Source organism: Ammodytes marinus, assembly GCF_949987685.1.
Source record: "Ammodytes marinus genome assembly, chromosome: 1".
NCBI classification, from domain to species: domain Eukaryota; kingdom Metazoa; phylum Chordata; class Actinopteri; order Uranoscopiformes; family Ammodytidae; genus Ammodytes; species Ammodytes marinus.
In genome coordinates this window covers 2,192,718-2,217,294 of record NC_137230.1, presented here as the reverse complement: position 1 = coordinate 2,217,294, position 24,577 = coordinate 2,192,718, and the positions used below count along the sequence as shown (strand labels likewise).

The window sequence follows — 24,577 nt, the reverse complement described above, 5'->3', positions numbered from 1 at the left end:
TGAAAAAGGAGAAAGCTGCTTTTTCATTAATATGTCATTTGTGCTGAAAGGAAATAAATAAATAAAAGACACGTTATGAAAATATAATCAAATCAAATGTAGGCTATATTTAGGACCAGCATCCCCTCTATAGGCCTACTGTGTGTTTGTTGAAATACTGTAGGTTTTAAAGTCAATCACACTGACCAAATATTCATATCTCTTTTTCCTTACCCTAAAGGGGAGGAGCTAATATGGTAAAGGGGAGGGGCTTAATATGGTAAGGAGGTGGGACCTAATATGGTAAAGGTGAGGAGCTTAATACGGTAAGGGGGAGGGGCCTAATATGGTAAACGGTTCTTGGTTTATCTCAGTGTTAAACTTGAGAGGGCTGGGTCTATCACAGACCATGCAAAGCACGATGCAGATGTGCTCATTGTCCAAACTGCCATTGCCTCTGCCAGAACAAAAGACACAGTCTTAGTATGTGATCACACAGGCTGTGTTCGAAAAGCCATATTAACGTCCTCCCTCCTACATACTCAACATGTATATACTACATACTGTCTACTTAACAATCGATTGTGTATGCGAGGTTGGTCGGACTGAAGTATTCAGAAGCAATAAAGAATAAAAAAAACATTCCATGTTGTTTGAAAAGAAGCAATGCATTGTGGGGCGGTTGAGTAGGAAAAGTATCCTATCAATCCATACACAAAATGTTCCCGAAAGTTAGTACTTATCCTGGCATTTCTCGCCTACACAAACTCGCATACACAACTGTCACTTGTTAGTACTCTTGTTGCATCATGCTGATCTGAATGCACAGGAGCTGTTTCTGGCACCAGAACCAAAGAAAGCAACAAAAACCAGACAATCTCCTCTTTATCCATGCCATTTCAGGCTGTGATTCTACGTCTCATCTATTTGGCTTAGGAAAGGGAATGGCACTGAAAAAAGTAAAGAATGACACTAGCTTTCTCGAACAAGCTAAGGTGTGAACACCAGTCACCAGAAAATGTGCGAAAAGGCATCATCATTGCAGCAGGTGAAAAAGCTCTAGTATCACTGTATGGGGCGAAAAAGATGAATCACTGGATGTGCTGAGATACAGGCCATTCTGTGATAAAGTAACTCATCTCCAGTGGAACCTCAAACTCTCCCTCCAACTTCAGCTGCAAAGTGCCTTAGTATTCGGGTCTTTTACCAAATGATGGACCCAAAAGACTGGGGGTCAGTGGCGTGGCGTGGGGATTTTTTTTGAGGAAGCCAAGTGAGACAACACCTTTAATCTACATGTTTATTGAAAGGTGGGGGACAGAAAAGAGTAGGCTACGTCGCAGCTTTTATTTAATGTAACTACAAGAGCTATTATAGCGCCTAGTCACTTTACCAGGACTTACACACGCCTGTAATCTGTCCGACACCGCTCTCTCTCTCTCTCTCTCTCTCTCTCTCTCTCACTTGCTCACTCTCTCACTCACCTCCTAATCATCTTATTCAATTATACATTTTATTATAAATGCAACCCCCACCCCGACCGGAATGCACAACTAGCCGCTTAATGCCCAATACAGATTCATTCAAAATATAATTAGGGGACGTTTTACGTAGGCTAGGTGGCCTTTTTACTCACTATTTGTAGAGGAAGGCCATTAGCTGAAGTTTGCCGCTACCAGCTAGCCACTTGGTGCGGACATAGTTCTCCTCATTGAAAGTGCGATACACTTTCTTTCTCTCCACAGGCATTGGCCTGCCGTCAGATTTGATTTTTAATGGCTCCTCAATTGGCAGTTTGGTAAAATAATTTTTTACTAAATACTCAAAATATCCACCCTCCATAACTGTTCTTGCTAACATAATAACAATGCAAACATGCTAATCTCCCGCTATTGTTATTGTTGTTAAATTTCAGTGACGTTGATAATGATGCTTTGATTTGATTGGGCCGAGTGGCTTCCCTTGGCACCCTCATGACACCCTCCTGACCAATCACAGGAAGGCAGTGTCATGACAATAGGCTCACCTGATTGGTCAATCCTTCTTCTTTTTTTCACTAAGGGATGCCAGATTGGGCTGGCTTCCTCGCGGACATGTTGGGTGAATCTCAATTCAGGGGTTGCAGCCTACGAAGGCTGCATTTGAAGACCGATTGCATCATAGCGGCGCGCAAAGGCTTGTTCCATTTGCAAGGCTCCTCATATGCGGCCGAGAAATGCAGCCTTCGTTTCACGGTTTTGAAGGCTGCAACAGATGGATCTCCTTCGCGGCCCAACATATCCGAAGATTCATTGCGTTTTTTTCAGAGATGGCATAAAATAAAATAAAAAATAACAAAACAGCAACGTGTTGCTCTATCTTCTTAACTTTTATCTTCCTTTCTTTTTTTCTTGTACTTTTTTTTCTTTTCGTCTGGTAGGCAACTTCTTTTTCTTTTTTCCTCCGTTGACAAGGCTGTTTCCATTGGCAGCAATCAGGGTTGCTAGGCAGCACAGGAGCGGCGAGTGGTCACGCAAGGTAACGGCTTGTTACGCAAACCGGAAATGCACGTAAACGGAGACTGTCTCGTTTAACAACGCTCGTTTGGCCTTCGAATCGGCCTTCACAGGCTATAGCCTTCATAGACCGCGTAGACCTTGGTAGTTCATCAACATGAAGGGGAGAACGGGGGAATCTGAGGCATCGGGTAATGTGAGCCACCCCCTGTATCTATGCAACGGAAAACATTTGTGGTCATGTGAGATATATATTTTCAAGCCCCTTTCATTTCCCCATGGCCATGAAAGAGAGGACCTCATGGTGCTGTGGTAAGCATGTTTTTTTCATCAAAATAGGTATTTTGCATGTAAAAGTAAATTTTCTTGCTGTCAACTTAATCAACTGTTGTGCCAAAGCAAATGTATCATATAACTACCAACATATAAAAACCATGTGATGATATTAGTTAAAGATTAGCCTGAAATGCTAGAGAGGTAGTTTTTTCTCAAATTGTGGTGGTGGATTCAGTCCTGGATCGGATACACTCTACCTCCATGTGCGCCCGACACGCTCTTGTGCAATTTAAAGTAGTACATCGTATCCACATATCTAAAACTAAATTAGCTCGTATGTTCCCCGATGTAGACCCGACCTGTGATAGCTGTAAGAGCGCACCGGCATCACTCTTTCACATGTACTGGTTGTGTCCCACCTTGACTGAGTTCTGGACATCAGTTTTTCAAACAATTTCTGAAGTACTTCAGCATCAAATTGAGCCGAACCCTTTCACTGCAATTGTTGGCATTGCTCCCAATTCAGGCTTGCCTAAAGTGAAGCTAAAGGTACTGGCCTTCACCTCTTTACTTGCTCGTAGGGCTATTTTACTTAAATGGAAAGATCCTGCTCCTCCTTCCCACTCACATTGGATTAGAGACATTGATCAGCTCCTCCTGGCAGTACCCAGCTCAAAGAGGAAGCTGAGAGGGGACAGAGCGTTTTCCATCGCTGCTCCAAAAATGTGGAACAATCTGCCCTTCCAAATCAGACAGGCCCCTTCAATCACAATTTTTAAAAAACACCTCAAGACCCATTTTTACTCGCTGGCTTTCGACCCAGTGTGAGACTTTTGATGTTATTTTATTGTACCTTATTTTTGTTATTTTAGATATTATTTTTTACCTTAGCTTTATTCATTTTTCTATCTATTTTTATTGTACCTTATTTTACTTATTTTTATTGTATCTTATTTTACTTATTTTTATCTATTTTTATTGTACCTTATTTTACTTATTTTTATTGTATCTTATTTTACTTATTTTTATCTATTTTTATTGTACCTTATTTTAGGCCTGTACAGCACTTTGTCTCTGCTCTGGTTTGATGAAAGCGCTTTATAAATGAAGTTGGATTGGATTGGATTGGATGTCATGTATTAATCTGTAGAAAATTTGTTGCACTACCCAGGGATCTGAGACTAAATTTCATAAAATATGGCGCCCCTTCCTAGACTATTTTAAGAAACCGACCACAATAATTGAAGAGTAGCTACCCCCTCCCCTCTTTAGTTTGATTAAATTTTATTTCTTTGTTTTTTGTTTCATATTGGTTGTTTGTTTTTGTTTCTTGAAGTGTGTGTTTCTGTTTCGTTTCTGCTATTTTTAACATTACGTATTATTTTTTGTACTAATTTCTTAATGCAGGATTGTTTGTGATTGGGTGTGAGGGTGGGATATGGGTGGGGTATGTTCGGGGGGGGAAAAAAGGGGAAAAAAAGTTGTAATCCATTGTACTGCAGTTGCTTTGCTACTTTGCGATTTAATAAAAAAACCTTTGAAAGAAATTGTGGTGGTGGGAGAAAGTGAGCCAAGTTAAGTTTAGTCTTAAACACATTTTAATGTAATATTACATAACATATGTTTTATTTTAATGTCATACACATTGTAGAAAAGCCATCATGCCAAGGAAATACACCAGGAAGACGACCTGGGGCAACCACACGGAAAGAGCACCTTCTCATCTTTCCCTGTAACCTTCAGGGCTGGAATGTAGAGTAGCCCTAGTTGTGGAGTATGACAGGCTGATGTTATAATCCAGTTGGGTCTTCTCCTGTGTTCTCAGTCCCAGGCTGTTCTCGCTGGTTCTGATTTTCCTATGCTTTGCTTTTTATTTTTTTTTAGATATTTTTTTATTGATAGTGTAAAGACAGAGTTGAAATGGGGCAGAGAGGGGAGTGACATGCAAAGAACGACCGCGGGCTGGAATCGAACCCGGGTCCACTGCTGGCCGAGGCCCATGGGGGGGACGCCCTATCAACTGAGCTAAGGGCGCCCCCAATTATATGGTGTATTTGATCAGAGTTACTTTCAAGTGTTTAGAAAAAGTTTTTCTTAATTGACCAAACCCCATGATTCTGTTACTCGTCCGACATTAGTTTTGGAATATTTGGTTTTCAGGCTAGCTGTCAGGATTGTAACTGTTACAATATTTGTTGTTATGGTAGTTTCAGAGTGGAAAAAGTAAGTGGATCAGTTTACCCCCTTGATTTCTCTGACAACTTTTTTTTAAACAATCATATTTTCACTGCCCTTTGTCATGAATAAATTCTGATAATGCCCTTTTCTAGGAAACATCCTGAATTAATGGGAAATGTGTAAATTTGACTGATAAATCATTTTAGCTCCCTTAGAGGGAAGCAAATGCAAAAAGTGCCTCACATTACCCCGTTCTCCCCATATACTTACGTGATTCCTGTTGTTCTGAGTTTGTACCTTCATTGTTGAATGCACTTAAGGGAAGTCGCTTTGGATAAAAGCCTCAGCTAAATAAGACCCTGTTTCCACCTGGCATTAACATCTGACTTTTTGAATCTGGTTACAAGTGGCCAGCTCTCAGTCCGTGTGTTCCCACTTGTATTTTCAAATGTGACTTCTCTGTCTACTTGTGATCGGATTCCATTTACCCGCGCTGTATTTAAATCAACACGTTCATCATTTCCGTTTGCATTGGTGTTTTTAACCGGTGGGGTTCAAACAAGTAGGCCTAAACATACAGGGCTGTACAGTGCCACAGTTTTAATCGCATTTGCTATTAAAATGCATTACATGCGAAGATAATTACCAGTCTAGGTTGACGAGATATGCTACTGTCTCATTTAGACAAGGAGGCGCGATGCACAACACTGCTTAGAGGGCTCTCGCCAAATGCGGGAAATAGCATAGATAGTATATAAAAGTAAAAACTCTTAGGCGAGTAAGTTATTACGCCTCTTTGGCTGGTGAAAGATGTGTGTTTGCCGGGCGGCTTTTCTAACGTCTGCTACACTCTTGTCACCACCACCAGTAGCCTACACGGGCGGCTTTCTGTATGAAGTTAAGATACTGTATGCAAACAGAATATTTCCTGTGCGCCTTCACATTAAAAGCCTGTTACTACCCAAACGCGAGTTGACTTTTATTCTTAAGCAGATAAGAACAGGAAGTCGTTGCCTTGCAGCTCTCCAGTCAATAGCAGCGATTTCCGTGTTTTCAGATTTACGCAGTGAAATGAAAACAGAGGAGTAAGCTTGTCATTTGCAACTCGTTCATGAGGCTTCTATAAAAGCTGCATGAACGCCAGTGATGCATTTTCAACGTATTTCCGCCCAGGCAGGGGGCAGCAGTTGAGTAGGAGGTCCCTAATGTGGACACAAACCACATTCGTGTTTCCACTACCAAATGAATGCGAACACATCGGACACAAGCGACGTAAACCACCTCCGAATGTGGTTTTTGTGATCCGATCTCAATGCGTCTTGAGAGTGTTCTCACCTGTAGTTAGAGCTGTGTTCATGTGATCGGATCACAAAAACCACATGTTAATGCCAGGTGGAAACGGGGTCTAAAATGTAATGTAATGTAACATGGACAATTTTAACATGGACTACCTTAACACTGTGCATTGAGAATGCCTTTTTTACATTGTCATACATTTATTTGAGTCATGTCTATGTGTTTGTTTATGCTACTAAAGGTGCCTTTTAATTGCCCTTCAGGTACGAATAAAGTGTTCTAAATTGAATTGTCTTTCTCTGCTTCCTACAGACATAATAGAGTGAGCTGCTAGCCTACAGACCTGTGTTCAAATCTCATACTCTTTCTTTTTCTATTCTACATACTACATCTGACCATAAACAGAATCTAGTTAGGATGCAGTAGATATACAATTGGGATATGCTTTTTACTTATTTATTTCATCATAACATTGCGCCTGGATTTTGCCTCTTGCTTCTATAGCCGTCTCATCCCTGTTTGTTTTCATGTGGAGGCTCCGTGAATGTGACGTAACTTCCGGTGCGCACTAGATTGTAGGTCAGAATCGCCAAAAATTATGCTGTTTCCAACACTAATAATCTCGGCCGGATGTGTTAGACATCCGGGTATTTTTACCCATACTAAATCTGACCACAAGAATTGGGACATCCTAAATCTTTTTTTCTACCATACTAAATAGTAGAAAGTATGGGTATTAGAACACAGCCATAGAGTGAGCTGCTAGCCTACAGACATAATAGAGTGATCTGCTAGCCTAGATACATAATAGAGTGAGCTGCTAGCCTACAAATATAATGTTGTGCGGACTGACCTGAAAGCCAGTGAACTTGACTCCGGGGTTGTTTTCGATCTCCCACAGGCCTTCGTTAAAGCCTTTCCTCTTGTTAGACTTTCCAAATTTGTCTTTATACTCCATGTAGGGCAGAAGATCTTTGGGACCTAGGAATGCACTAAAAAAAGACGATAAATTTACTACTATTATCATTACTAAAATAGAATGGAAAGCTAAATCTGGCAGAAAAAAAATAAAGTTTTCAATTTTAAGTTTGGAAAATAAGGAGGGAATTTTTGCTTCTGGGCAACTTCAGTCCAAAACACTACGAGTATTAACTGTAATGAGAAGTAAACCCCTAGCTGATCCCTTGATTTTAACAACATAGTGTTTGCTTAATACAGATATTCAAACTCAATACATTTGAAGGTGGAGTCAGCAATTGTGGAGAGTTATTGTTGTCAAAATCATTCTTTGTCAAAATCAGTGAATATCTCCTCAAGATCTGCTGTCAGTGTGTCCTTAAAAAAACAGTGTCAATACACAGCCTAGGGTCTGTAAACAGGCATGTTTACAGACCCTGTAACGTACCGCTAGCTACGGTGGGCCCATTTATTTACATACCCTTTGTTTAGGCTACATACCAGTTTAAGTTACATTGAGTTTTTATTTATTTTTAAATCCTTAATTGGTAAACAGCCACCCTATTTATCAGCTATGCTCGACTGGAACTCTCAGTCTTTTAATACCCGATCCAGTGAGCTGCTGCTTTTAAAGGTTCCTAGAGCTTATTCTAAGCTGGGAACAACTGCTTTTAGCTATAGTGCCCCCACCTCTTGGAATGCCCTTCAGAGCAACTTCAATATGACCATTCTCCCCACTTTTTCTTCTTTTAAATCTATGATTTCTGATTTTCACCATCACCACTGCATTTGTTTTAACTGAATTAATTTTTTAAGCTCTTTTATTGTAATTCTTTATTTCTTTTGATCTTTTTTATCTTGCTAGGATTTTGTGTTTCTCTGTTTTATTCTGTCACTCTGTTGTTATTGTTGTTGTTGTGTTTGTTGTGCGCTCGTCGGCGTTGCAAATGAGGGGAACCTCAATGCCTTTCGAGTTTGTATAAATAAAGGTTTTCATTCATTCATTCATTCATTCATTCATTCATTCATTCAAATAGCTTGGGCTGTGTTTTAACACTGGATTTAATTTTTTCAGCACGTACGCATAAAGACAGGGAGTGGATCATGAGGAGATATTCACTGATTTTGACAAAAAGTTATTTTGACAACAGTGTTCTCCAGAATCGCTGACTGCACCTTTAAAGCAAAGACTCTCACCGAACAAATCTTTCAATTACTCAAATGAGGTAGGTCACATGATAGCAGGTAGTGGGACCATGAAAGTACATAGTATTACTAACTCTACAAATGTTATACCCATAGTCACATAACTGCAACTAAGCAAACTTCAACTGTTGATGAAGGCAAGTCAATTTGATGTAGGCAGGGCTCCAGAGTGCACATATCTGTGGAGTGTGCATAGATATTTTCACTGGATGCACCAGTGCACTTGAAATGTATCACATCATATTAAATGTAATATTGGGTGCACACAAAATATATGCAGCGCACCGGTGCAACCAATTAAAGGTTAGTCTGGAGCCCTGGTAAGCCCAATACCACAAATAATTAATTTGCCTCAAGTGGCTTAACAATGTACTGGAGACAAACACCCGCCGTCTCTTAATTCAGATAACAATTTAAAGCCAATAACAATCATATGAAAGTTATGGACTTGTGGGGTAGCCTAGGCCTGTAGTTGCACTTTACAATACTTTCAACATGTTTCAGATGTTCTGGAGTAGTTGCACTTTACAATGCGTACTTTTTTCCAATATGCTGTCTTTTTAAATGACAGCTATGTGGAAGTGATGCCTACGTTTCATGAGTCCCGAAGAAGAAGATGGGGTACTTGTTGGCAGGTGGTTTGACAGCTCCTTCTGGAAGCTCGTCAATCTGAAGGACAGGGACACACACTGTTACTCAAGCCTACTACTCTGCAGCAGGGCTACTGTTTATTTAATTTATTATATATTATAAATCATCTGTTCATGACATGATAACTCATGGTTGCCATTCAATATGAAGCCATACTGCTAAAATAAAATGTGAATATTAAACACCTGGGTAGTGTTGAAAAGAGGCGCTGCGGTTCAGGTAGGAAAATATTAACGACAAAAAATAGGCTACGTTACAACTCGGGCAAGATCTGAAGGGATCAGTGAACGTACCGAGAAAACGGCGTCTAATAAATGTTACGTTTGTCCCGTTGTTTAAAATTGTATTACTCAACCTGGTGTTAAACAAACGCTATTCAAATACGTTGTGTGGGTCAGTCAATGAAATGTGTCAGTGGAGTGAGCTTAGCATCCCTGTGTACCCTCCCAAGCAGCGGTTTTATTGTGTGAATCCCCCCGCCTCCCTGTGCTCGCAGCCCGGCCGGAGCAGACTCACCCTCGCCGGCCAGTGTGGGTACCCTTTCATCTTGGCGAAAACCAGATCTCCTGCCTTGTATTCCCGCGGCCGTGGTCGAGCCATGTCGCTGGATAAATACGGAGGTTTCGGATGACTTTACAGTTCTCACCGGGGCCCTGAACGCACAGCTAAATGATCCACCATCAATGTTTTTATATCTAGACTGCAGTTTACACGGAAATAAATTATTAAAAGACGCGGAAAAGGGCCTGGCAGAGGACTATCCTCTTACGCAAAAATCCAGGTGTAAACGCAATCGCGAATGGCCTAAATTGCTGGAGGGTATACTGTAAAAAAAAATACGCAAAATCTGTTAGAGTATAAAAATGACAACATCCGGTCTAAAATAAAAGCAATAGGCAGGCCTATCCACTGACGTGCGCTTATAGGTTTTTCTGAATGCTTATCAGTAGGCTACTTCTAACAAATGCATTTACCAAGTGTGCCAGAGTGAATGCACGTGCTCAGCTTTGCACTCATGTCTGTCATAATTTTAACACACTTTTTGCAAAACTGTAACACAAATTGCTTTACACTCAGATTGCACTGTAATAACAGTACACATAGCTAATGTGTTATTAGATTTCATTTTTTATTTTACCTTTATGCTCGAGAGATCATTGAGATGGATAGATCTAGCAAAAGTGTAAGCACAGTGTGGCAAATTGCCTTTCCACATTGACACTTGCAAATCAGAGCTTGAGCCATATATCTCAGGTGAAAAAAATGTCAACAACAGCAATGTTGAAATCAGAGCAACTGCCGATTATTTCCACGCTGTCACACTCACGACAATATCTCACGTGGATGAATTATGACAAGACCCACAAACCAGAAATGTTGCTTCACTTTATTCAGTTTTTTTTTAATAAATGTTTTTGTTGTTGATTTTGTTATAACATTTTGAGGGGGGGAAATCCTCTTCCAGTATTTGTATTGATGTAATGTTCTAATAAACATCACTATTCAAACCCTGTGTGTGTGTTTGTAGGCTACTGTTTGTAAGACAAAACTTTATTTCAAACTCCCATGCAGACCGATCCACAAGTGTTTTTTAATACTGTCAGAACGTAGTTGTTGCTTCTTGTGCTCTTTCAAATGATTGTTTGTGTGAAACTGTTTTGATGGAAAAACACACGTTTTTCAAAGCAAAATATATTGTAACAAGTGCGGAGGTTTGAACAGATTGTTGCAGCGCTAAAGTGCCCTTGACGTCTGTGGTACTCGTCCCATGTAGTCCATCGCTGCTGTAGGGGAACAAGGGTCTGAGACATTAGTTATATAGTGGCTGGGTCCTGGACCCATCGAATCAACACTCTGTCCACCATTTCCAATCGGTCCCTCTGTCTGAGTAGCCGGAGCAGTGTTACAGTCTCTTTGCTGCGTTCCTCTTTTGTGGGCATCTGTCCTCTACTGATATAGTTACGCAGATGTTGGGTTGTAGGATCTCTTCCTGTAGTGGCTGCCAATGGTCAGGTCCCCATTCTGCCTGTTTTTGACATGTTTCAACCTCTGTGGTATTTTTTGGAGGGTGAGTGTTTTGGACCTGTGATGGAAATCGAGACAGCACGTCAGCATTAGTATTTTATTTTCCTGGCCTATACTGTACATCAAAGCTGTAGTTCGCAAGCTGGGCCACCCAGCGCTGCTCAACTGCCCCCAATTTGGCTGACTGCAGATGTACCTACAGATGTTAACTGTAAATGCAGTAAACTAATCTTGTCCGTTATAGCCCATTTTAAAGCAAGAAGTTCAAGCTTGAAAGCTACAGTTAGCATCGTTCCACTCTGAAGGTTGGAGATTGTGGCTGGCATAGACTATCACCCGTTCCTTCCCTTCTTGCAGTTGTACTAGAACTGCCTCTAGGCCTGTAAGGCTTGCATCAATGTAGACTCTGAAGTTGAGGGTGAAATCAGGGTCAGGTGCCACTCCTTCTCCACTAACCAGATGTCCCAGAAATTTCACCTGTTTCTGAAACAAAACACATTTGTTAGGTCTTGGTTTCAAGCCAAAGTTTGCCAACCGAGGGGGCGCCCTTAGCTCATGTAGTGAATATGTACATGGGTTCATTCATTCATGACTTTTGACTCTAAAGTGAATTACTTTGTTTCTGACTCTACAGCAAAATGTTGGTGTCAAAACCCCCAACATTCCTCTGCTTGAAGACAGGCTTTTGTTTGTAAATTCACACCTATTCAGTCCCTCTGTTCTAACCACAAGCCAGGATGTCCCACATGACTCCTGTCTCTTCTGCCATTGGTCAAGAAGTTGTATGCTGTTTCTGATAACAGCTAGTGAGCTGATACAGCTCAGTCTCTTCTTCAAGCACCATCCGAGGTGCTCAGGCTCTTTTTTTCCTCGCCTCCACCGAGAGAGGTTGGAGGACGCTCTTCTCCTGCCTTGCTAACCACCCCAGACCGGGGGTAGCTCAACCTTCTGGACCCAGACAAGCTCTGGTCTCCCTGATCCAGGCTCTACAACACGGCCTGTCCAAACAGCCGTGAAGCCCCTCTCAACCAAAGAGGAACCAGGATCCAACCGGCTGCTCCAAGCAACTAAAGAGGAACCAAAGAACAGACCAAGCTGGCAGCAAGGCCCTCAAGAGGAGGACAACGCCAGTTAGCCCGCGGCTACTGAAGATCCAGAAAGCACCAGTTCATCCGAACTGAATCAAGACCGACCCTGCGAAGCAATACCCGGTCTCAGGCCATAAGGACCAGTCTCTGCTATGAGCGCTGTGTAAACATCTGGTATTGTATGAACTTCTGGGCAGTTAGCTTAGCTTAGCAAGAACACATGGCTTAAAAGACTGTTAACTTGGAAATGTATGTGTACTGATTTGAACTATTCGTTGTCGTTTTGGTAATCGGGTTTACATACTTTGAGATCTTAACCTTAGGGGGACACACCGAAGCCTCAAGCTCTCCCCCACCAACAAAGGTTTTTCACACCCCCACACTCACACACACACACTCAATTTGCATCCACAGACCTGCACCCCCCACACTCACACACACACACACACACACACACACACACACACACACACACACACACACACACACACACACTTTGTGCTTTAGTTTAGTGGTTTTTAAATGTGTTGGATTTTGTTTACTTTGTGTAAATAAATTACATGCATTTTCTTTTGTAACTAGAAGTTTCTGTCATTCATTTGTGTGAATATTATTGGGAAGTCCGCAACCAACAAGTACAAGGATTCTGTAGCCTTCAGTGTTAAGATCATATTACCAAATTTATAATAGTAATTATTTGATTACATTATTTTATGGAAATGATCATTGAGACTAGGATTTATTAATATTGATTTATTTAACTGAACATTAAACTAATCAACATTTGAGAATAAATCATTGATTAAACGAGACAATTTGCTATTATTTTTCCATTCTTAAATGAATGGTGGTGCCCCTTTGAACTTTAATAAATTATTAAAGGCCTACTTCACCGGTTTGAATATGAAGGTGTATTGAATTCTGAGAACCTATGTAGTATAAATGTGCAAAAAAAATTAAAATCGGTTCATCCTAGCCTGAGAAAAGGCAGAAAGAGTGTTTTTTAACCCTATATTTCTCTTTCTCGTGACATCACAGAAAGAGAAATATAGGGTTAAAAAAAACGTACTTTGTAAATATTACTGTGATGTCACAGTAAAAGACATCACAGTAATATTTACCAAGTAAGTTTTTTTTAACCCTATATTTTCTTAGGCTAGGATTAATTCAATACACCTTCATATTCAAACCGGTGAAGTAGGCCTTTAAGGTATTATTAATCTTCAGATTAATTTCTAATAGCAGAATTAATCTGAACCACCTGTAACCGCTACACTCAGTTGGTAGGGCGCCCCCCCCCCCCATGGGCCTCGGCCAGCAGCGGACCCGGGTTCGATTCCAGCCCGCGGTCGTTCTCTGCATGTCACTCCCCTCTCTGCCCCATTTCACCTCTGTCTCTACACTATCAAAAAAGCATAAAAATGCCAAAAAAAAGTTTGCCAACCGTTTAAACACATTTTCAAGGTATTTTACATCAGAGTCAAAGTCGACAGAGTAGACAGTGACATCATCCAGATAAACTAAGGCAGATTCAGAGACTAGACCACCCAGGCATCTTTGTTCTGGCCTGATCTGTTCACAGCACGGAATGCAAGTATCAGTACCTTGAAGAGGATGGGGACAGCTACTGGAAGCCAGTAAAGGGAGCGGAGGAGTGGTGTAGTGTGTGAGAACTTTGGTAAATTGAAGACTAGTCGAGCTGCTGCATTCTGGATGAGCTGCAATGGACGGATAGCACATGCAGGCAGACCAGCCAGAAGGGAGTTGCAGTAGTCTAGACAGAGAGACAGACAGACATGCAGACAGGCAGAGAGACAGGCAGACCAGCCAGAAGGGAGTTGCAGTAGTCTAGGCATGAGATGACAAGTGCCTGGACTAGAACCTGCACCACCTTCTGGGTTAGAAGGGGACGGATCCTTCTGATGTTGTACAGTGTGTATTTATGATCGGGTTGTTGCAGCAATATTAGCACTAAGGCAGAGTTGGTTATCGAGTGTCACACCCAGGCTCTTAGCAGTCATGGTAGGGACTACCACAGAGTTGTCAATAGTGATAGTAAGGTCAAGGGTGGGAGCGCACTTACCTGGAAGGAAAAGCAGTTTGGTCTTGTCAAGGTTGAGTTTCAAGTGGTGTATGGACATCCACTGTCAGACAGGCAGTGATTTGTTCCGCTATCTGTGTTTCAGTCTTGGGAAAGGAGAGAATGAGTTGGGTATCATCTGCGAAGCTGTGGTAGGAAAAGCCATGTGAGTGAATAACACAACCGAGAGAGTTGGTGCACAGAGAAAAGAGGAGGGATCCTAGGACGGAACCTTGAGGGACCCCAGTTGTGAGTGGACAAGGTTTGGACACTGATCCTCACCAAGTTACCCGGTAGGTGCGGCCATTGAGGTAGGATGTGAGCAGAGAAAGTGTAGAGCCTGAGACACACAGGCCATGAAGTGAGGAAATGAGGATTTTGTGATTTACTGTGTCAAAAGCAGAAGAAAGGTCCAGAAGGATGACCACAGAGGTGAGAGAAGCTGCTCTAGCAGTATCAAATGATTGTCTGTGATTTACTCTTTATGTCTCATAGATTTAGGAGCTTTTGTGAATTACTCTTATCTTAAAATATTAGGAGTCCTAAAATTAGGAGTTACTCCTGAATCAGCAAGTTAGTTACTACTCTGAACCTTAATATGTTTTGTGAATACGGCCACTGGTAATCATGTTTGCTTTGGTAGGTAAATCTGTATTATTATGACTCTCACTTATACGATTTGTTTTTCAGGAAACAAACTATGGCGTTATTTAGATGCCACAGTAAAGGAGACCCAGAGAACCACACCGCGACTGTTGATGCCACAGTTGAAGTGAAAAAGTTTTCTCCGAGGCAGGAGAAGTTGTTTCCAAAAGGAGAAATCATCTGAACCCCAGCACGGTGGAACACATTTTGGTTCTCAATAAAAATGAATCAAATCCTTAAGTTGCACAAGCATTCACTGCCTTCTCCAGGTCCACAAGCACATTCACTGTCCCTTACCTTGTTATAACACTGCAACAGTTTGAAAACAGTTAATCCTGTCATTATGAGTTATTCAAAGTTGGACAAAAAATATGTATTGATTGATTTATTAGATTCCATTGTGTTGTCATGTTACATACCCATAATACACTAAACAAAATATACATTTTATTTATATGAATGAATACATATATGAAATGCATTTATTTAGATGTATTGATTTATTTTACTTGTCAGTCATTTCCATGGCTGCAGTGTTGCAGGACAGTATTGAGTCAAAGTATTATTACAAATTTATAGAATGGCCTATAATACTGTACATCTGGCTATTTAACAGTGTTTGACCAGCAGGGGCGGTTATGTGCACATGAAGCCTCGAGAAATGAACCTTTTTGTGAACCATTTGGCTGGAAGGCTTCAAGGCTTCAAAAAGCTTCATTACTGAATGTGCCTGCTACAAAAAGATATTTAGGTAATGTAACTCATAAATAAAGTATGTGAAACAAACCCCATGTGTCAGGTAATTATTTGTCATCATCATCTTCATCATCATCTTCAACCGCTTATCTGAAATCGGGTCGCGGGGGCAGCAGCTTGAGCAGGGAGCCCCAAACTTCTCTTTCCTGGGCCACATCAACCAGCTCGGACTGGGGGATCCCGAGGCGTTCCCAGGCCAGCGTGGAGACATAATCTCTCCACCTAGTCCTGGGTCTTCCCCGAGGCCTCCTTCCAGCTGGAGGCTCCTGGAACACCTCCCTAGGGAGGTGCCCTGGGGGCATCCTTACCAGATGCCCGAACCACCTCAACTGGCTCCTTTCAATGCAAAGGAGTAGCAGCTCTGCCCCGAGTTCCTCGCGAATGACTAAGCTTCTCACCCTATCTCTAAGGGAGACACCAGCCACCCTCCTGAGAAAGCCCATTTCGGCCGCTTGTACCCGCGATCTCGTTCTTTCGGTCATTACCTTCATGACCATAGGTGAGGGTAGGAACAAAGATCGACCGGTAGATCGAAAGCTTTGCCTTACGACTCAGCTCTCTTTTCCTCACAACAGTGCGGTAAAGCGAGTGCAAAACCGCCCCTGCTGCTCCGATTCTCCGGCCAATCTCACGCTCCATTGTTCCCTCACTCGCAAACAAGACCCCGAGGTACTTGAACTCCTTCACTTGGGGTAAAGGTGCAAACACACTACACGCGTTACCCGCGTAAGATTTACGTGCGTAACGCAGCTAAAATGTTGCTTGATCATTTTGTGTCAAAAATGGTTCTACGCGAGTAACGTGCGTAGTCTCCCTCCCGATATTGTATTTCCCCTAATTAACCATGGCTGCAATCAGACCCGACCCGACACAACAGCGTGCATGTCCATACAAAAACAACAACAACACGGCCAACAACTGTGCCAAAAGACAAACTGAACTGCACAAATAGCCTAGCATTAAAACAGCATTGCATATTCACGGCAGCTACATAACAAACACAGTTACAGCAACATCAGTGCACGGCGGCACAACATAAAGCCAAGTAGACAACATTACCCTACCTGGCTGTGACAGGGGACCGTGGCTGGCGTAGATCAACACCGGTGCTTCGCTGTACTTGTTGTGAAAGTCCCCCGGACATAGCCGTCATGTTTGGGTTCATAATATGAGGCGCTAGCCGCCCGCACACAACCGGGTGAGTTAACTAATGATATACGGCGCTAACTTGTTTTATCGGCTAAAGCACAGCCGCACATATTCACTGAATTAACCAGGAAGTCCATTCTCCTGGTTTACTCTCCCCACGTCTTCTATTCCCGAGCTGCTGTCATACAGCACCGGCTCGGCTGCCTGCAATACATTTTCCTCCTCGGTGTCTCTCATCAGCCTCTGTGTACAGTACACTGTTCTCCGACCGTGCCAATGTACGTGACGTCGGGTCAAGCCCAACGCTGATTGGCCAACGCGGCTAATTGTCACGCATAGGAGCGTAAAAAGCAATTTTTTTTTAACTCCGCGCGTAGCTGCGTAGGCGCGTAGATACGCGGCTCATACTCGGCTAACGCGGCTAAAATGTTGCTTTAGCGCGAGTGACGCATACACGCGCCATGTGCGTGCGGAAACCAATGGTTCCGTATGGAAAAATAGCCGATTTTATATGCGTCTGTACGCGTGTAACGCGTGTAGTGTGTTCGCACCTTAAGGACTCATTCCCTACCTGTAGTAGACAATCCATCGGTTTCCTGCTGAGCACTATGGCCTCAGATTTAGAGGTGCTGATCCTCATCCCAACCGCTTCACACTCGGCTGCGAACCGATCCAATGAGAGCTGAAGGTCACAGGCCGATGATGCCATCAGAACCACATCATCCGCAAACAGCAGAGATGAGATCCTCAGCCCACCAAACTGCAACCCCTTCCCACCACGACTACGCCTTGATATCCTGTCCTTGAATATCACAAACAGGATTGGTGATAAAGCGCAGCCCTGGCGGAGGCCAACCCCCACCGGAAACGGGTCCGACTTGCTACAGAGAACGCGGACACAGCTCTTGCTTTGAGTGTACAGAGATTGGATGGCCCTGAGAAGGGACCCCCTCACCCCATACTCCCGCAGCACCCCCCACAGTATCTCCCGGGGAACCCGGTCTTAAGCCTTCTCCAGATCTACAAAACACATGTAGACTGGATGAGCAAACTACCAAGCTCCCTCTAGGATCCTTGCGAGACTGAAGAGCTGGTCCGTTGTTCCACGGCCAGGACGGAATCCGCATTGTTCCTCTTCAATCTGAGGTTCGACTATCGGCCGAACCCTCCTTTCCAGCACCTTGGAGTAGACTTTGCCGGGGAGGCTGAGAAGTGTGATACCCCGGTAGTTGGCACACACTCTCTGGTCCCCCTTTTTGAAAATAGGAACCACCACCCCGGTCTGCCACTCCTTCGGCACTGTACCCGACTTCCACGCAATGTTGAAGAGGCGTGTCATCCAAGACAGCCCCTCCACACCCATTGCTTTCAGCATTTCTGGACGGATCTCATAAACCCCCGGGGCTTTGCCACTGTGGAGTTGTTTGACTACCTCAGTGACTTCCACCAGGGAAATTGACGATGATCCCCCATCAGCCTCCAGCTCTGCCTCCAACATAGAGGGCGTGTTAGTCGGATTCAGGAGTTCCTCAAAGTGCTCCTTCCACCGACCGACTACCTCCTCAGTTGAGGTCAACAGCATCCCATCCTTACTGTACACAGCTTGGATGGTTCCCCGCTTCCCCCTCCTGAGGTGCCGGACGGTCTTCCAGAAACACTTTGGTGCCGACCGAAAGTCCTTCTCCATGGTTTCTCCGAACTTCTCCCACACCCGCTGCTTTGCCTCTGACACGGCAGAGGCTGCAGCCCTTCGGGCCTGTCGGCCTTGCAACTGCCTCAGGAGTCCCCCGAGATAACATATCCCGGAAGCACTCCTTCTTCAGTCGGACGGCTTCCCTGACCACCGAGGTCCACCACGGCGTTCGAGGGTTACCGCCCCTTGAGGCACCTAAGACCTTGAGACCACAGCTGCCTGCCGCAGCTTCAGCAATGGAAGTTTTGAACATCGACCACTCGGGTTCAATGCCCCCAACCTCCACAGGGATGCTAGAAAAGCTCTGCCGGAGGTGCAAATGAAAGATCTCTTGAACAGGGGCCTCCGCCAGACGTTCCCAGTTCACCCACACTACTCGTTTGGGCTTACCAGGTCTGTCCAGAGTCTTCCCCCATCCTTTGACCCAACTCACAACCAGATGGTGATCAGTTGACAGCTCCGCCCCTCTCTTCAACCGAGTGTCCAAAACATGCGACCTCGAAATTGATAATTGACCTTTGGCCTAGGGTGCTCTGGTACCATGTACACTTATGAGCATCCTTATGTTCGAACATGGTGTTTGTTATAGACAAACCATGACCAGCACAGAAGTCTAACAACAACCGACCACTCGGGTTCATATCAGGGAGGCCGTTCCTCCCAATCACGCCTCTCCAGGTGTCTCCATCATTGCCCACGTGCGCGTTAAAGTCTCCCATCAGAACTATGGCATCCCGGGGGCGCCTTTAGCTCAGTTGGTAAGGCGTCCCCCTCCCGGGCCGGGCCCAGCAGCAGACCCGGGTTTGATTCCAGCCCGCGGTCGTTCTCTGCATGTCACTCCCCTCTCTGCCCCATTTCACCTCTGTCTCTCTGCACTATCAAATAAAGCATAAAAATGCCAAAAAAAAATATCTTAAAAAAAAGAACTATGGAGTCCCCTACCGGAAACTCATGCAGGACTCCGTTCAGGGTCTCCAAGAAGGCCGAATACTCCGAACTGCTGTTCGGTGCGTACGCACAGACAACAGTCAGAGTCTTCCCCCCCACAACCCGGAGGCGTAGGGAGACGACCCTCTCATCCACCGGGGTAAACTCTAACGTAGTAGCGCCCAGCCGGGGGCTTGTGAGTATCCCCACACCGGCCCGGCGCCTCACACCTTGGGCAACTCCAGAGAAGAATAGAGTCCAACCCCTGTCCAGAAGTATGGTTCCAGAGCCAAGACTGTGCGTGGAGGTAAGCCCCACCAGATCTAATTCGTAGCGCTCCACCTCCCGCACCAGTTCCGGCTCCTTCCCCCAAAGCGAGGTGACGTTCCACGTCCCCAAAGCCAGCCTCTGCCGCCCGGGTCTGGTCCGTCGTGGTCCCCGCCCTTCAGTGCCACCCTTAAGGCAGCGCACCCGACCCCAGCGGTTCCTCAGATGAGTGGTGGGCCCATCAGTTGCAGAGGAGTGTGTTGCCACGTAGCTTATTCGGGCTGTGCCCGGCCGGGCCCCGTGGCAGACCTGGCCACCAGACGCTCGCAGGCGGGCCCCCTTTCTGGGCCTGGCTCCAGACGGGGGCCCCGGGCTTCCTCCGGGCAGGGTCACTCTACCTCTATTGTGTTCTTCCATGGGGTCTTTGTGAACCATTCTTAGTCGGGTCCCTCACCTGAGACCACTTTGCCTTGGGAGACCCTACCAGGAGCACTAGGCTCCGGACAACACAGCTTTCAGGTTCACAGGGGCACACAAACCTCTCCACCACGGTAAGGTGATGGTTCTCGGAGAGAAAAGTAATTATTTGTACTAAAGTACATGTTGAAAAAAAAATGCATAATGTGGGTGCAGGAGGTTACCATCTGGAAGACTGTGTTGCCATGGATGTGGCCTTCACAGCAACGACAACCTCTAAGATAGTGGGAGGGTCATCACATACAGTTGATTAAAGTCAAATTGATGAAAGTTTTTTTTTTTTAAATAAATAAATTTATTTATTTATTAATGTTGTGAGCTTCTGATTTTCGGTGTCTTCTTGAAGAAACAGTGGACGGTCCTTCCCCTGGATCTGAATAGTCTTTTGAAGGCTTCTCATCCTCTTTGGCCTTTTCCCCTGGAGCTAGTCCTTCCTGAGCTGAGCCAGTGTTTGTTGATGTGGAGGCCTCGTCACTCGCCTCCATTCTCCCTTCCCTCAACACCCAGGAGCTGTGTAATATGCTGCTGACCGTGGTCCGCTGCTTCACCACGGGGTGCAGAATGCTTCGGATCAGCTCCTTGGCCTCGGACGAAATAGACGGAATATTTGGGAAGTTTAGATTGTGCTGCATCTGAATGATCACCATCCTCCTGATGTTGGTGGCGTCGTAAGGCATGGATGTGTACAGCATCATGTACAGCACAACACCCATACTCCACACATCGGACACTTTAGGGTCGTATGGAAAATTCCTCAAAATCTCTGGTGCTGCGTAGGACGACGTGCCACAGTAGGTTTCGCTAAGCACCATCCGGCCCTCTGTGTATGTCAGCCTCTTGCTGAATCCAAAGTCACACACTTTCAGGTTGTGATATCGGTCCAAGAGCAGGTTTTCACATTTCAGGTCTCTGTGAGCCACGTCACTGTTGTGGAGATACTGGACTGCCTCGCACAGCTGTGTGAAGAGCCTGCAGCTGGAGTGTTCAGGTAGGGCACCCTTCACGTGGATATGCTTCATCAGATCCCCTTTCACACACAGCTCCATCACCACGTACACCTAGAGATAAAAAACAATAAAATCAAAAGTTTTCTGTGAAGAAAATGCAACAAAATGCACAATGAGTGTGAAACAACTTGACCCCACAAATATCAGAAGATTAATCCTACTGTAGAAAGATGGTCTGTGTACATTTTGAAATAAGCGTGCTAAACGCTCGTTATTTGGGAAAATATCAGTGATTGCCAAGGATTGTGGATAATGTAGTCCTTTTGCTCCCAGAAAAATAATGCACAAAATATATACCTTTGCCTTTTTCTCAGTTCTTAAATGTTTTTGTAGCGGCGAATAAAATGTTTTATTGTCAGGAGTATTGAGATTTCTTTATTTAGAAGGGACAGCGCACATTGATTAACATGAGCACCAAAGTTCAACATGTAAATGTGCCAGATTTAGCCATGCAGGCTAATTTTCACCTGTAGTCCCTGTAGGTAGAGAGCTTAAAAGAAACATTAAGAAAAGAAAAATACAAAAATACAACACATCAACACAAAAACTAAATGACACAGATAAGTAAAATGATACAATCATTTTCCCAAAACATAACAGGTTGGTGATGTGTGAAAAATATGAAACAAGTAGCATACAGACAGATAAAAGTGCATGAACATATGGCACGATTAAAACAAATAAGCATTTAAAGAAAGACAAAAAGCACAGACAAGGAGCATACAAGTGGCATGAATGCAGACAAAAACACATAAGCACAAACAAGGAGCATACAAACAAGGAGCATAAACTCAGACACAAACACAATTAGTAAACACAAAGACAAACACACTATCCCAGATTATTATGGACGCATATTTGATTTGTCAGTAACCAGTTTTTTATAGATTTTGAGAAGGATTTGAGTGATGTAATGTTCCTTAGTTCTGTGGGTATGGTATTCCAAGTATGTGCTGCTCGATAGGAAAAGGCTGACTGCCCAAAATAACTTTTTCTATATGGTATTTTACAATCCCCTCTTGTGGATGCTCTGGTGGAAGAGTTTATATTTTGTTTAACAAATTCCTTTAGCGGAGGGGGAGCCATACATGAAAGATTTTATATACAAGTAGAATGTCTGCCAACTTAATCATGTTTTCCCAGTTTAACAAATCATATTTTATCAAGATTTTACAATGGTGATATGAATTTGATTTTTTATCAAGTGTTTTCAAGGCCTGTTTAAAACGTGTTTCAACTGAGCGTAATGTGGTCCGTCCTGCCTGTGACCAGCTGGTAAGACAGTAATTAATATGTGAGAAAATCATAGCATGAAGGTACTACCTTGAGGCATCTGTAGTTAAATTATTCCTGATGTATCTGAAATTTGATCAGTTGAATTTGATTTTGTTTAGGACTTTTTTAACTTGTGTTTTGAAAGTGACCTTAGAATCTATCATTATTCCAAGGTACTTGATTTCTTGGACCACTGAGAGTCTTCTCCCTTCTACTGTCACATCTGGATCTGGATCGCTGTTTACAGATTTTGAAAGGAACATACATACAGTGTTTTCAACATTTAGATGCAGACAGGAGTTTGCTAACCAATTTCAAATATTGACCATTGCAGCTGATAGTTCTTCTGCAGCTTGCTTCTTGTTTTTAGCATGTAGATATTGGGGTAGCTGGTTGGTTTGGTTCCGTGGTAAAAACATTTGATATAAGGGAGCGGTCACTGTTGAGCCCTATACTGTTTGTGTTTATAGCTGGTGATCTTAGGCCTGGCTTGATACTGTTGATGCCAATTCATGTATAGGCTCAAACAAAAAAAATATGTCATTGTAATCCTATCAGAAAACACCCATTGTGTTATATGGGTTAAACACAGAGCTATAATTAATATCTGTTTATTTACAGTAAGTACCTGCATTGAAGATGGCTGGGAGTGGACTACACTGGCAATCAGTGGTAACCTGACCGTGTTAAATGGTTATACCCATATGTCTTGCTGCTCACAAAATAACAATATAATATGTTTATTTAAAATATGAACCAGCATTTATTCTAAACTAAGTGTAAATACAAGATGTGTAACTGTTAATGTTCCATGGGGAAATGAATGGGTATAGTGTAAATGGATAGATAGATAGATAGATAGATAGATAGATAGATAGATAGATAGATAGATAGATAGATAGATAGATAGATAGATAGACATACTGTATAATATAGAATAATATAATACATGACGCCAGTGGACACTACAAATAAGATTTGCATTTGGCCACACTGAATATTCATTATTATTGCACTAAAAAGTTTGTATTTTTTGTCAGTTATTTTTAACATTTGTTCAAATAGAAAGGATCCCTAACAAGTAAATGAACATTAATATTTAAGTAGTGGAAAGAATAGTGGGTTGCTGAACGAACTTGGTCTCTAGTACAGTAACTTACATGAACAATTACCATACCCAAAAGACTGTACATTTAAAATATGTATTACCTTGCGTCTGTTGGATTCAAAGACGTCAAGAGTCTTGACAATGTTGGGATGGTTTAGGGACCTGATGATCTCCATTTCTGAAGACAGGAAATTTTCTAAGTAACTAGAATTTACTTTTTTTTGGTCTATAACCTTTATGGCAACCCTTCTCTTCAGTTGGGCTGAGTATGCACTCACAACCTTGCCATACATGCCTTCTCCCAGGTTCCTCTCAAATGTATAACCATGGCTCTCCATGAACCTTTTATAAGTCATCCTTCATTGGAATGATAACCTGACATGTCTCAGATGGAATATTGACACGTTATAGAATCCTTACATTATGACATCATTTTCTAACAACAATGATTCCAACAGAACTGTATGTAAACTGTGTGCAAATGATGCACTTTCCCACAAAGCAAATAAACAACATAAATATTTCCACTTGACTCATGACTTGACTTTGGATATTTAAACCTGCAGTGTGTAGAATTTGGGATTTTTTTCATAGAAGACTTGGTAGAATATAATTATAATATCCATAAGTACGTTTAGTTTAGTGTATAATAGAAAACCTTTTTTTAGATTCCCCCCCTTATATTAGAAAGGGTCTCTTACTATCTCCATATTTCTCCATATGGCCTGTGCGCCGCCATGTTGGAAGCGTCATGGTTGGAATGTCATCAGGTGCATTTTTTAGAATCTAGTTGTTCTTGTCCTTGAAGGCCACTGTAGCTTGTTATTATTTGAAAGGGGTGGGGTTACCCAGGGAGCGTTGCATTCTAGAACTTTCACCACTAGATGCCAATATATTATTATTCAGATATTACACACTGCACCTTCAAGCAATATCACATGAGAGTGCTTTTTTTATACAACATTCTTAACAGTTTATTTTTGTTTAATTGTTTTCATTATTATTTCATTAGGCTATTTCTAATGATTATTATTGGATATCT

The 24,577-nt window shown here is 43.0% G+C and overlaps 2 protein-coding genes across 2 annotated transcripts in view; both read right to left on the bottom strand.

The window, feature by feature from the left end:
* The window catches only part of hdgfl3 (HDGF like 3), a 34,144-nt gene extending 24,389 nt beyond the window's left edge, over window positions 1-9,755 (bottom strand). The window contains exons 1-3 of the mRNA XM_080047560.1: window positions 9,555-9,755; window positions 8,980-9,056; window positions 7,078-7,216 (exon numbers count right to left, since the gene is read on the bottom strand). Of these exons, the coding sequence (XP_079903686.1) occupies window positions 7,078-7,216; window positions 8,980-9,056; window positions 9,555-9,638 (300 nt within the window). The 5' untranslated portion in view covers window positions 9,639-9,755. The remainder of the gene's footprint in view (window positions 1-7,077; window positions 7,217-8,979; window positions 9,057-9,554) is intronic.
* Window positions 9,756-20,444: 10,689 nt separating this feature from the next.
* tssk6 (testis-specific serine kinase 6) lies at window positions 20,445-23,711 on the bottom strand (the record flags this gene model as incomplete). The annotated part of the gene is made up of 2 exons (XM_080045293.1): window positions 20,445-21,203; window positions 23,637-23,711. 2 exons carry the CDS (start codon window positions 23,709-23,711, stop codon window positions 20,445-20,447), a joined length of 834 nt encoding a protein of 277 aa, XP_079901419.1.
* Between the last annotated feature and the right edge of the window lie 866 nt (window positions 23,712-24,577).